The 12879-nt window shown below is 36.6% G+C and overlaps 1 protein-coding gene across 1 annotated transcript in view; it reads right to left on the reverse strand.

Moving 5' to 3' along the window:
- LOC131038653 (protochlorophyllide-dependent translocon component 52, chloroplastic) overlaps positions 1 to 11324 on the reverse strand; it is an 82125-nt gene extending 70801 nt beyond the window's left edge. Inside the window, exon 1 of the mRNA XM_057971148.2 lies at positions 10518 to 11324. Within this exon, the coding sequence (XP_057827131.2) occupies positions 10518 to 11147 (630 nt within the window). The 5' untranslated portion in view covers positions 11148 to 11324. The remainder of the gene's footprint in view (positions 1 to 10517) is intronic.
- Positions 11325 to 12879: the final 1555 nt, after the last annotated feature.

The raw sequence follows: 12879 nt of genomic DNA on the forward strand, positions 1-12879 counted from the left end.
GAAAGGGTAACCCAAAACTCCGATATGACAAGGAAATAATGTAAGGGATTGAGATTCCAAAGATCAAGGGGATCACGAAACATGCAACCCCAAATATTTTCACTTTGCCTTGATTTCCTTCTTGTGTTGGAGTTTTAGACCTACCTGTACTTGATTACTAGTTCCTTCATTCCCTCAAACTCCAAACCCCAATTCACTTCACTAAGTGAAAAAAGAATATTTATTCATTTCTTTGGTTGCAAGAGAAAGTAAAAATTGTGTCAAATCCCTTTAAGATTAAAAGGGGGTAAAAATATAAATCATGTCATATATATTAAATTACTTCTTAAAAAAGGAAATAAAAATTAGTAAAATAGGAAGAGAATTCATTTAATATTAGTTGTGAAGTGAGAAGATGTGATGGTTTGGAACTATATCTTAGAAGATTATATAAATCACTTATGTGAGACGTGGAAAGCTTATGGAGATCATTTAAGGAAGAAGGAAAAGTCATATAGTGTGTGTCCAACTCATGGTATAAGGTATACTTGAAGTTGTCCTAACTGGCGCTTTGTATTAAGTTGTTGCTTTGTTGATCATATTTGACATGATGAACTATTCCTCCTAGAGCATGCCATAGCTAAGAGGGCCAAAACCATTAAGATCTTCCCTATTAAAAACAATCATTCTAAAAAATTATCCTACAACCTCTTACTAAATGAGTATTTTTAATAAATGAGTATTTTTAATAAATGAGATTTAATTATAGTTTAAATAATTAAATATTTATTACATTAATGATGTTCTTTAAATTTATTGTAAATATGTCTTCTACAAAATTTAGAATGAAATTGTTGAGATATAAATTTAATTCAAGTAAGCCCATCATATAGTATAATACTAGGCGGTATGTATATATTATACATAAAGAGTAATTAGCATCATGGAACTCAATGCCAAAGTCCAAGGCTCCTCGACAAGCTCAAGGCTTGGTGGGGAAGAACAAACAATGGAGGTAGGAGAGAAAGTAAGATGGGGAAAAAGTAACTTCGAGAACCTATCAAGGATTTAGGGGGTTAAGAACTAGTGGATTCTTTAACATCCTTTCTTCACATCTCTCCATATTTTTTTTCATTTTTTGGAACTTCTAGTCACCTTGGAACAATGTTGGATCTTCATAAAGTTCACGAACTCGCACACCTTTCAATATGAAGAACTTCATCACTTTTCTTCCTTGTTTCCTTTTTCCTTCATCTTTCTTTCATTCTTTGTTCTCATTGCCATAATTTTTGCAACTTGGCAAACCACATCACAAAGTTCATGAAATCACAAACTTTGTGACATCACGAACCATGTGACTCTAAAATTTCAAAGAAATTTCACTTTTCTTGTTCACTTTGTCACACTTTTGGCAGCATCTCGAACCTTGTTGGATCTTTGCAAAGTTTGCGAACTTCACAAAATTTATATTTTGACACTTTCTTTTGTTGAGGTTTTGCAAAATTCATGAACCACTAAACTTAGTGATACCTATTCTTCCTAGTCCTTTCTTTTCCATGTTGAACTTACAAGGAAATATGGAACTATTGAACTCCCTAACAAGTCAATCCTTCAACACTTAGCCAAAATTTAGCTCAATGATGATGTCAACAAGTGGAGAAGAGGATAAGGGAAATATGGCCAACAGGAGGTCTCTTGGAACTTGTACCATTGTTGGGGATTAGGGTTTGGGAATATTGCATACTTGGTACCAAGTGAAAGGGATGCTTGCACCTCCGATTTGATATGGTACATCCAAGAAGTTATCAAGCATTAGGCATCGCAGATGCCAAGGAGGAAGTGCTTGAGTAAGAGGGTGAGCAAAAGGCTAACTCTGTAGAGGTATATGAAGGAAAGGGAAAAGTTGAATTTTGAGAATAGCAAGGAACAAGTACACACATAGAGGTAAGGGTGAAGGTCCAACTTTGATAAACTAACTTGGTGAAGAGTTGGGGATGACCAATATAAGGTACTCAAACAAAGAGAAGTATAAACCTCTACTCTAAAGAAAGATTTAATGAAGTGAATTTGGGGATCAGAGTTCAAGGGAATCAAGGAACTAGTACTCTAGTATGGGTGGGCCCAAAACTTCAACACAAGAATGAACTCAAGACAAAGTGCAAAGCTTCAAGGTTGAGAGAATTAACAAGAAGGCATATTGGGTACTGTTAATGGTGTTTTCACGCACTATCGAACACAGAATAAAGTACTGAATACTCTATCCTCTCTTGAACAAAGACTTCTCAAATGATGAAGATGGCGAAGGATCACTTGAGACGACTCCAAGGTTTACAATGTCAGGTCTTGACGTGTTGGATAGCTTCAATGGTGTGATGTGTTTGTCGTACCTTCAAGGGGACTTAGACAATTGTTCTTCATCAATTTCAAGCTCAATGAATGTTATTCTCCAAATGATGTTGCAATATCGCTCTTTCCTGCTACTAATAATCTTTGATAAAAAAATGAAAAAGGGAGCAAGGTTTAGGAATGCTACACTAATGCTAATGCTAAGAATGCGAGACAATGGACAATCTCAAGTGAGCTCAACTAACCTTTGCTTTGACATGCCATGAACATCTCCACAACACTAGTGCAATCTTCTAGGGATAGCTTGATGATTTTCAAATCACTACCACAAGCATAAATACCTTGAAGATGAAGCATATCAATGATGGAATAGTAATTAAAGTTAAGCTTTCGCTAAAATGAGTTCAGTCGACTACACAGGATACTTCACCATCAATGGAGTACTAGTAGTATGAACAATGAGAGCTTCACTATCAATCATGCACATGCATCTTTCATTCATCTAAAATACTTAAAGAAAATTCTACTCTAATTTTTTTGTCTTATCAAATATTAAGTTCTCTCATAAAAGGATGAAGAAACAAGCAAATGCTCTAAAACTCAATAAGTCACCAACACTTCAATGATTTTATAAATTATGCGGCATCGAGCAACAATTCTTCAAAACTCTTCTAATCGATCCTTTACAAATGAAATGAGTTGAACTATATCGAGCTCTCCAATACAATGAATGGCCAAGATTAAATCAAAATCAAGGGCCCAGATTTTGCCACCTAAACCCTAATTAGGGTTTGTTACAACAAAACTTAATCTTATTGCAAATTATTTAATATCAACCAATGAGAATGTGAAATCCATTTGGCACAAAATACGAGGAAAAATCGTCCAATAAGAAAAATGACGCCACATGGGATCACATATCTTCTAGAATCTTGTTTCCCTTATCCTTTTCTTTTATTGCAAATTCAACGAATCTGGACATCATGAATTCAATCTCAATTATTGGAGCTGCAAGCAGGTTCTTCAATTGTTCTTTGAAATAGCCGACTTCTTCTAAAGAAGAGGCAAAGGTTGTCTCCCATCCTGGCCCATAATCTCTAGTCTTGTTGGCAAGTATTGTGAATGAGTGTATATCATCCCGTTATTTCTCAGAAGGTGATCCATTTGTTCCAAAAGAATATGATCTTCACTCTTTCAGCTAGCTGATCGACATCTATATTAATTCCTTCATTCATTTCCTTCTCAAAAATTATCTCAACTACTTCTACGATCTTGTCATGTATCAAGTTCATGGCTCCATCGACTTGGGTGCATCCACTACTAATATCTTCGAAGATGACCTTCCTCATTCGGAGCAAGTTACACCACTGTCGGAAATCAAGCGATTGTCCATCCCTCAATACTCCACCATTCACCAAGGTTTGTTTGGGTAGATTCTTCATTTCTTGCAGTCTTGGCATGGTGCAATCCCCGATGAATACGAAAGTATCATAAGCTGCAGTGAGGATTTGAGTTCTTTCAAGAACAATTGCGGCCTTATCAAATATCGTCACTAATTCCTTCACAAATGCATTCGCCTTCTTGAAAATCTTATTTATCCAAGTCTTCATTAAGTGTGCTGAAGTTTTCATCTTTCCCAAATTGTCAACTAAGTTAGGAGGAAGCGATGGTGGTGGAATAGCTGAAGGATCATGCTGCCTTAGCGGTTGTTGCTTGAACTACTGGAAGTAATTCTTCAATGCACTCACTTCTCTTTCCAATTTCTTGTTATTTTCTACTTCCAACTTCAACATGTTGTGACATGTTTTCACTATGTCATCCATGTCTTCCAATGCTTGCTCAGTGGTGGTAGGACCTAAGTCAATAGTTTCCAAGTCATATTCTTCTACTATGATCTCGCCTTCAGGCTTATCTACTCTTGGAGTGACAATTTGTAACACTCGATATCAGGGATACCGTCTCTTGCCATCTTTTACATTTTCACTGCTTTCTTCTTCTCAATAGTCCCTTGGGTTTTGTTCAAGAAGTTGTCCAAATCAATAGAATCTTCCTCTGCTACTATCACTTCTTTTGTTAACCTCTCCCTAAGCCATATTGGGATAGCTGATTTCTCTTCTCCTACTTGCACCTCATTCAACTGCTAATCTTCTAAGGGTGGAGATGTTACTTCTTCATCTTCGTTTTCAATGTCTACATACACATCTTTGCCTTTTTGGTCATTGATTTCCTCAAGTGGAACTGAATTGTCTTGACCCGATGGTTGCTTACCCTTGTCTATCTTTTCGCACCTGCTGTTCTAAACTATAGATTCCATCGACCCATTCACTCCATGATCAATGCTCTCTCTAGGTGGATGATTTTCTTGGCCAGGTGCTTGATTATAGTGGAAGGGCGACCTGAACTTGATTTATGCTCTTGTTTGGAGGCTCTTTTGACTTTATTTTCTCTTTGATCCTTTGGAGTGAGCTGACTGGGCGACACTTCCACTCTGGCTTGCACTTTCTATATCATCGTCAAAAGACTCCCTCTCCCATCAATTTGAAAGTCAGTTGTGTATACTACTTCTTCAATTTTTGGATTTGGATGTCTACTCATCGTATTGTATATGCAAAGATTGGCTTCATTAAATCTTTCAAATTGGTGATCTCCACATCAATCCAATTGACCTTCACCTCCTTGTCTTTCTCTTGCTCATATATTGGTTGGAGGCATCTAAAACTATCTTGCGCTTGATCTGGAATGTCAAAGACTTTGCACGTCCTGACGATGTCAATTGGTGGTCTTGAGCACATTCTTCTTCTTATGTCTAAATCATCTTGAGCATTCATGAAATGATCTTCCACTTGTCGCTTGTGTTTGTGTCTTCTTCCACTAGATCTTTTGATACAGTTGTAGGGATCAAAGTTGTCTCTGGAAAAGTATGGAATGAGGAGGAGAGATTTCAATTCTTCTTCCACCTTCTCTACCGCTTGTAAGGATGAACATACTTCCAGCAATTGCCCAACTGAAATGGGAAAAGGGATTCTAGTCTTGTGTCTATTCTTCTGTGCTTTGTTATATGTTATCAACTGCCTCACCAATTCAAGCAATACTATCTTGTCAGTGGGATATCTTGGTAGCATGTAGGGTGGACAAGAGCATCCTTGAATCCTTATGTAGGTGAATTTGGGAAACCGGATAGACCAAGCACTGAACTTCTTTATCAGCTCCTTTGCTTGTGGGGATAACCTTTGATGAATGCCAACTTGCAAGGTTCTCATTATGTGCATCGTGAAGGCATCATTCACCCTCCTATAATGTACTTTGTCAAGATAATGTAGTTGTGTATACGATTCGCATGCTCTCAATTCTCTAGCTCCCATACCAACTAGACCTCTATAAATTAATCTTGCGTATTCATGAGCTCTGGCAAGCAAATATATGAGATATGAACTCATGTAGAATGTTTTGGTTCGTGCAAGTCTCTTGAGTTGTATGTCAAGGTTATTGCTTATAATTCTTGCCCAATTGATCCTCTCCTTTCCAATCAATATGATCTCCATGAAGTAGAACATCCAATTCTCGAACTGGGATGCTTGAGGTGTTCCCATGATTCGGTTGAGCAAAGTGATTAAGTCACTGAATTCCTCCTTGAAATCAATCCTATGAAGTTTGGTGAGAGTTGCCTAAGTTAGGGTTTTGATATGATTATAATATCAATAATGCTAAAATGTCTCGAGGTTAGTAATTCCTTCCAAAAAGCTCATAGACTCATCGAAATCACAGATGAATTTTTTTTTTAGTCACCCAATGTATCCCCGCGACTCAACCCAGCGACACTGGTTTCCCATTATGGAGCGAGCTGAGGCGAGACTAGTCCCTGGAGATGAGCTAAGAAGACCGTCAGCCAAGCCCATCGGTTGAATCCAAGCCACAGAGTCTAACTCGAGACCAATGGGGAGCAAACCCACAGTCCAAGCCAACTCTGCTACCTGTCCGGGCTGAAATCACTGATGAATTACAAAACCCTAGATGTAGATAAAACCCTAGACTTGCTGGAAATCTAAAAATTACCCTCTAAATCAATGAATTATGCTTTGAAGCATGTTAAGATGATCAAAAGTAATGAACAAAGCATCTCATAACTAAAACCACATGAAAATAATGAACAAGAAGCTGAACCAGCGTAAATTTAGGGTCTGATTTCAATAAAGATGGTTAAATGACAGTCAATTCAGACCTGCAAACAACTTCTAAAGTGGCTGGTAACTTCAAATTGATCATCTATTTGGCAAAATTGCCCTTATGCTGATGCACTTTTCACTATGACAAAGATGTCAAATGCTGATGTTTATCTAATTATTGATGCAAAATCGCTGATCTTGAGTGCTGATTGCTGTTCTTGATGTTGAGAAGTCGATGGTTGCAACAACAAAGTTCGCTTTGTGTTTGAACAAGATCACTATTGATTGGAGAAGGAATTCGCTGATGGCAAATTTGCTGATGCTAAGTTTGAACTCGCTGATATTTGAATGTCAAACACCAAGCAAAATCATTGAAGTGCTGAAGCTTGATTAAAATGGCTACTAATGGAGAGGGAATTTGCTGTCATAACAATGAAGACTTTGGCAATATTTCGCTTGAAGTGGAATCGCTGCTTGATTGAGATCATTCCCCTTATCGATTGTACATTGATCAATGTTATCTTTATAGTGACTGGAAGGGGTGCAATTTCTCATCACAAGGCCGACTTGTGTTTTCATTTAATGATTTGCAATTTTGGTTTCCAAAAGCTGACTTGCATCTATCAAATTTAAATTGAACAAAAAACGGTTCTCCTCATTGTGGGGCCCTTTCTTAAGGTGGCGCAAAACTTAAATGCTTCTCCCTTCGCCTTGAATGCTAGATCACTCTTCTACTTGGGTGGCAGAAGTGTCTATGTGTTAGGTTGCACTTTTGGTGCCTGATTGGAAGTCTTAGGTCACACTTTGGAGGACCGACCGGAAGTCTTAGGTCGCACTTTGGAGGCCTGACTGAAGTCTTAGGTCACGCTTTTAGCCTATCACAGGAAGTTCGCATTTTTTGAAGGCAACTAGAAGTGGTTCGTTGTGGATTAATCAACTTGCTAACACATTCGCTTCCTTGACTTGCTATTGATTAAGTTTGCTACAACTTCTTGGCAACGTACCAGCAAGACTGTGGTTGCCTTTCAAGCAATGGAAATGCACAAGGCTTAGTTCGCACATTTGGAGCCCAACTGGAAGTCTTAGGTCGCTGATTTGAAGCCCAACTGGAAGTCTTAGTTTGCACATTGAAGGGTACATTGGAAACGATCAAAAATGATAACTTTGCTATCTTAATCCCTCTGTTCTAAGCCTCTTCATGGTGATTTGAACTCTAGCCTATCCTTCCTTAAAGTATTGACTCTCTAAAACAAGTTTGCCTTAACCAAATCCAGCGTTTCATCTCCATTTAAGCAAGCAAAAGATGACAATCAAATGGAATGATCATTGTGAATCATCCATTCCCAAAAATGTTGGATAAGATCAACTCGAACTAACTCCTCCAGAAGGATCACTACTACCAATCTAACCTAAAACCCTAAAATTGAAAGCAAAAGAGGGGTCCCCATTTGCGATGGGGTGATGTGTAAAATGGTCACAACAGGTACCAAGGTAAGGGTGAGCCAAAAACTCCAATAGGACAAAGAAATAATGTAAGGGGTTAGAATTTTGAAGATCAAACAGATCACGAAAATGGTGCCTAGGGCAGGAAAACTCTTATAGTCTAACAACTTTGCACAAACTTAAAAATTTGAACAGCATAACCCCCCACGCAGACTTTTTGAGATTTTTGCAATGTCCCACATTGATCAACACACAAAGGACAATAAAGGACAACACTTAACAAATTTTGACAAAGGGAAAACCCACTTAGATTCTCTTAAATCAGCTATAAATGTTGGGTTAATGCTAGGCAATTGCAACAAAGTGTATCGAGACTAGGATTTTTGCATTTTAAGGCATGTGAAACAGGGCTTCAACACAATCTCTTGTTTGAGGATGCATGTTTCATTAGAACATGGCAAGGATCTAGAGCACTTTGGGATGCAAACCAAAACACGCACAAACCACACAATTCACCATGGGTTGCACATGACACAAAATAGAGGTGAGAAAATTGTGTATGGAAAAACCAGCCACATCCTAAGAGAAATACTTTTTCAAGAAGTGTCCATGCATTGGCATTTCCTAAAATTCTCCACCCAAGCTCTTGATTAAGTATGCATCTTCACTATATAAATTATCAATAATGTATGGACCTAGCCACATGGAATCAAACTTTCCATGCTTCCCTTTTATCTAGTGCTCTGGCATTCCATACTAGGACCAAATCTCCAATCTCAATCTTTCTAATGCTGGCCATTTTGTTAAACACATATTTCACTTGATGTTGCTTCCTCATGTTGACTATTTGAGTCGTTTTGTTCTCATCAAGTTCAATTAGCTGATTTATCTTGCAAGTCATAACATCGTCAGTATCTTCACTAGATACTAGAATTTTGTATAAATTTGTGGACTAGAAGCAAATTATTAATGGGCAGCATTGCATCAGCTCCATACACCAATTCAATGGGCAGCACTACATCAAGGATCCAGTTCAGGGGAATGACGAAACTGGTACTCAAGTATGGATAGGCCCAAAAGTCCAATGCAAGAAGGAACTCAAGGAAAAGTGCAAAGCTTCAAGATTTTAAGAATCGAGAGGAAGGCATACTAGGTATCAAGATAAGGGAGAGCCCAAAACTCCAATAAAATGAGGAAATAATGTCAAGGATTGAGATTTTAGAGATCGGGAGGATTGTGAAACACGCAACCCCAAAGCTTTACACTTTGCCTTGAGTTCCTTCTTGCATAGGAGTTTCAGGCTTACCCATACTTGGTACCAATTCCTTCATTCCCCTAAACTCCAATCCCCAACTTGCTTCACTAAGTGAAAAACAAATACTATTTATTTCTTTGGTTAAAAGAGATAAAAATAAAAGTTATGTAAATGCCCTTAAGATTAAAAAGGGGTAAAAATATAACTCATAAAATTTATATTTAACTATTTTCTAAAAAGGTGATAGAAATGATTAAAATGGGAAAAATACATTTAATATTAATTGTGATGGTTTAGAACTACACCTTAAAAGATTATATAAATAATCTATGTGAAACTTGGAAAAGTTATGGAGATCATTTAAGAAAGAAGGTGGTTTAGTGGGCTATAAGTATCGAAGAAAAAGCATACAATATCCTTTATGGAGATCATTTAAGAAAGAAGGTGGTTTGGTTGGCTATAAGTATTGTTGAAAAAACATACGTCGTGTCCAACTCACAATATAGTGTACACCTCACATTGTCCTAACTGAGGTTTTGTATTAAGTTGTTGCTTTGTTTAACATTTTTGACATGATGCATTCTAAATAGAATTTTTTCTCTTTGAATATGTCATAACTAAAAAGGCAAAGACGTTAAATTTCTTCTCATTAAAAATATATCATTCTAAAAAGTTATCTTACATATATATTTACATACTCTTAATAAATAAATATTTTTAATAAAAGAGATTTAATTATTAATTTAATTAATTAAAAATGTATTACATTAATCATGTTATTAAAATTTATTGTAAATATGCCTTTTACAAAATCCAAAATTAAATGGTTGAAATATAACTTTAATTCAAGAAATTAAGTCCATCGAAAAAGCATAATTTGAGGAATATGTATATATTGAACATAAAGAATCTAATTAGCTTTTTAATCGCAGTAGTCATGACCTTGTATTATGCGGGTATGCTGTCATTTTAAAATGCTTAAAATTGTCAATGGGCCTTTTGTCTATCCTTGGCTCTTAGCTGAAGTGGTGCAGCCAAAGGCTGTTCTCCATTATAATAAAAAAATGCTTAGCATTCTAGTGGTCTTGACTCTTGATTCCCTGTATCCTGCTGTTATTGTACTCTACTTCAATGCTAATGGATAAATCAAGAAAAGCATACTCACTAATATTCCAAGATAATTAGACTTCGCATAAGATTCCAAGCTCATGACTCTGTTTGTGTGTGTGATCTAATTGGGAATTGAGCGAACTTTATGAATTCTGCACTTATCCATTCATTCATGCAAAGAACTTGCATTGCTAAAAAGTGTAAGGATTGACAAAACATACCGGGGGTCCATCAGAGGGGACCTGTGGAATGTATTTGCATTCTCCCTTGGAACCAAAGCACCAGCCATGATAACTGCACTGCAGGTCACCATCTTCATCAATTCTTCCTTCAGAGAGAGGTGCCCTTCTGTGAGGGCAGCTGTCATCAAAGACTCGCCATTCCTGTTCTCTCTTATCCCACCACAGAACAATGTCAAGCCCTAACACCCTGAATGCATGAGGCACTCTCTTATCTAGATCATATTCTGGTGCAGCAGGATACCATTGCTGGAACCAATTGAATTTGTTCTCCTCTTCATTTTCAGTAATTGCATTTGTTTCTGGGGAAGAGCTTGTTAAGGGCTCTGCAATGGCAAGGGGAGTCAATTTCATTCTCGTATAGCTCCATCTTCCGCTTGTGAAATTATTCATCGATTTTGGGGATGTGGGTTTTCTGTTGGGCAATAATTTGTACCCAACTGAGCCTTGAGATGTAACTGTATTCCATCTTCTTGCTGTGAGATTATTTTTTGTTTTTGCGGACGTGGGTGTGTTTCTGCAGGGAAATGAATTGAACCCAATTGGCCTTTGAGCACTCATTGAATGGCGAGCTGATTGTGCGAGCCAGTCCAATGCATACGCACCATTCATACTTGCACAGAAAATCTTAGAAATGTGTACTTAATATTTTTATCTTCTCATTATCAAATTAGAAATACCTGGCTCTGGGTTAAATTCATTGGTGATGGTATACTCTAGAGTCTCCAATGAAAGCAGCGAAACGAACACCACATGTTCTTGAAGTGGGCCAGAGCCGTTCTACCAGACTCTTCAGTAAGTTTTTACTCCTTTTACCCGGATACTACAAAGAGGCGAGATTTTACTGACCACCCGTTATTCTCTATACAAAACCCATACTTTACTATATATCTATATTTTAAAAAAATATACTTAAAATAATGTGAGAGATATCAAATAATTGTCTTGCATCTTTATTGATTGTCAAAAAAGACATGGAGCCACTTTCGTATACTTAGAAACAAGTGGCAATGATTCTATTTTATTCGGATTAATAAAATAATACTTATAGAGAAACTGAAACATGCATTTACTCGAATATTTGTATGTCATTGTAGATGCTTCTCGGCATAACAATGCAAATTTTACATGTTACATGGGAACATCACATGTGAATTATTATAAAACTAACACCTACATTCTAAGGTGTAATGGTTAGACATTGTTTGGATAGTCTATTTGGAGGATGGAGAAATTATAGGAAATTGTGGAAAATGAAAATTGTCTTATGTGGGATATTTAAGCATATGATTGTCCACAATAATAGTGATCAGCATTCCTAGAAACTTTGTAGTATGTATACAACCACCTTTGTGTAACAGTGTGGTTAGAAAATATGATTAATTTGATTAGTTCCTTGATATTCTCTTTGGCGTGACATTACAGCAATATGTCCATGCATCAATTGCAATTTTAAGTATGATGTCTAGCAAGTTACATTCATGAACATGATTATCCATCCAATATGATAGGCAAATACGAATAAAAATTTGGTTACCTTCTACGCTAATGTTTTGTGATAAATGCTATTCATCTTGAAGTATAGAATATTAACACCATAAATTAGATGCTTGGAGTAGGTGTAATTTTTTTGAAGAGTGTACAATTTAAGTAAATTGGTAAAATACAAAATTCCAAAAGAGGGAAAGTTGAGAGATTTCAAGCACTAATCATAAATTTCAATCTTTATGTTGTATGTTTCTTATAAAAATGAAAGAAAATAAAAAAGAAAAAGAAAATCTAAAAGGTTGTTAAGTCAAAAATACTCAAATTGCTGAGAGATTAGATCGGTTTTTGTTATCTGAGAATTGCATTGATTAAGATTTTGAATTATTTTCCTCTATTCTATCGGTCTCGGGTTCTGATCATTTTCCAATTTCCCTTTCACTTGTTGATGATAGGGCTTCTTTTAAGTCACTTATTGAGGATAGGGCTTCTTTTAAGTCTCCATTTAAATTTGAGCCCATGTGGTTTAGGGATTCTTCCTTTTTGCCTCTGCTTATGAAATGGTGGAATTCTGCTCCTTTTTGTTCTGGGTCCCGTATGTTTCAGATTGCTAAGAAATTAAGTTATTTGATATTGAATATTAGGGAATGAAATATCTCGCATTTTAAGAACATCTTTCAGGAGAAACAAAGGATTCAAGATATGATTGAGTGTCTTAATACTTATGTGCTTCAACATGGTATGGTGTGATAGGGAGTTTTGAGTGAGAAGATGCCAATAAGTCTAGGTCTTTGCTAGAATCAACCAATTGGTTAGTTTTTGTGTTCAATGTGTGTTTGCTATATCAACTTTGATTGTT

The sequence above is a fragment of the Cryptomeria japonica genome, chromosome 9 (assembly GCF_030272615.1).
Source record: "Cryptomeria japonica chromosome 9, Sugi_1.0, whole genome shotgun sequence".
Taxonomy (NCBI): domain Eukaryota; kingdom Viridiplantae; phylum Streptophyta; class Pinopsida; order Cupressales; family Cupressaceae; genus Cryptomeria; species Cryptomeria japonica.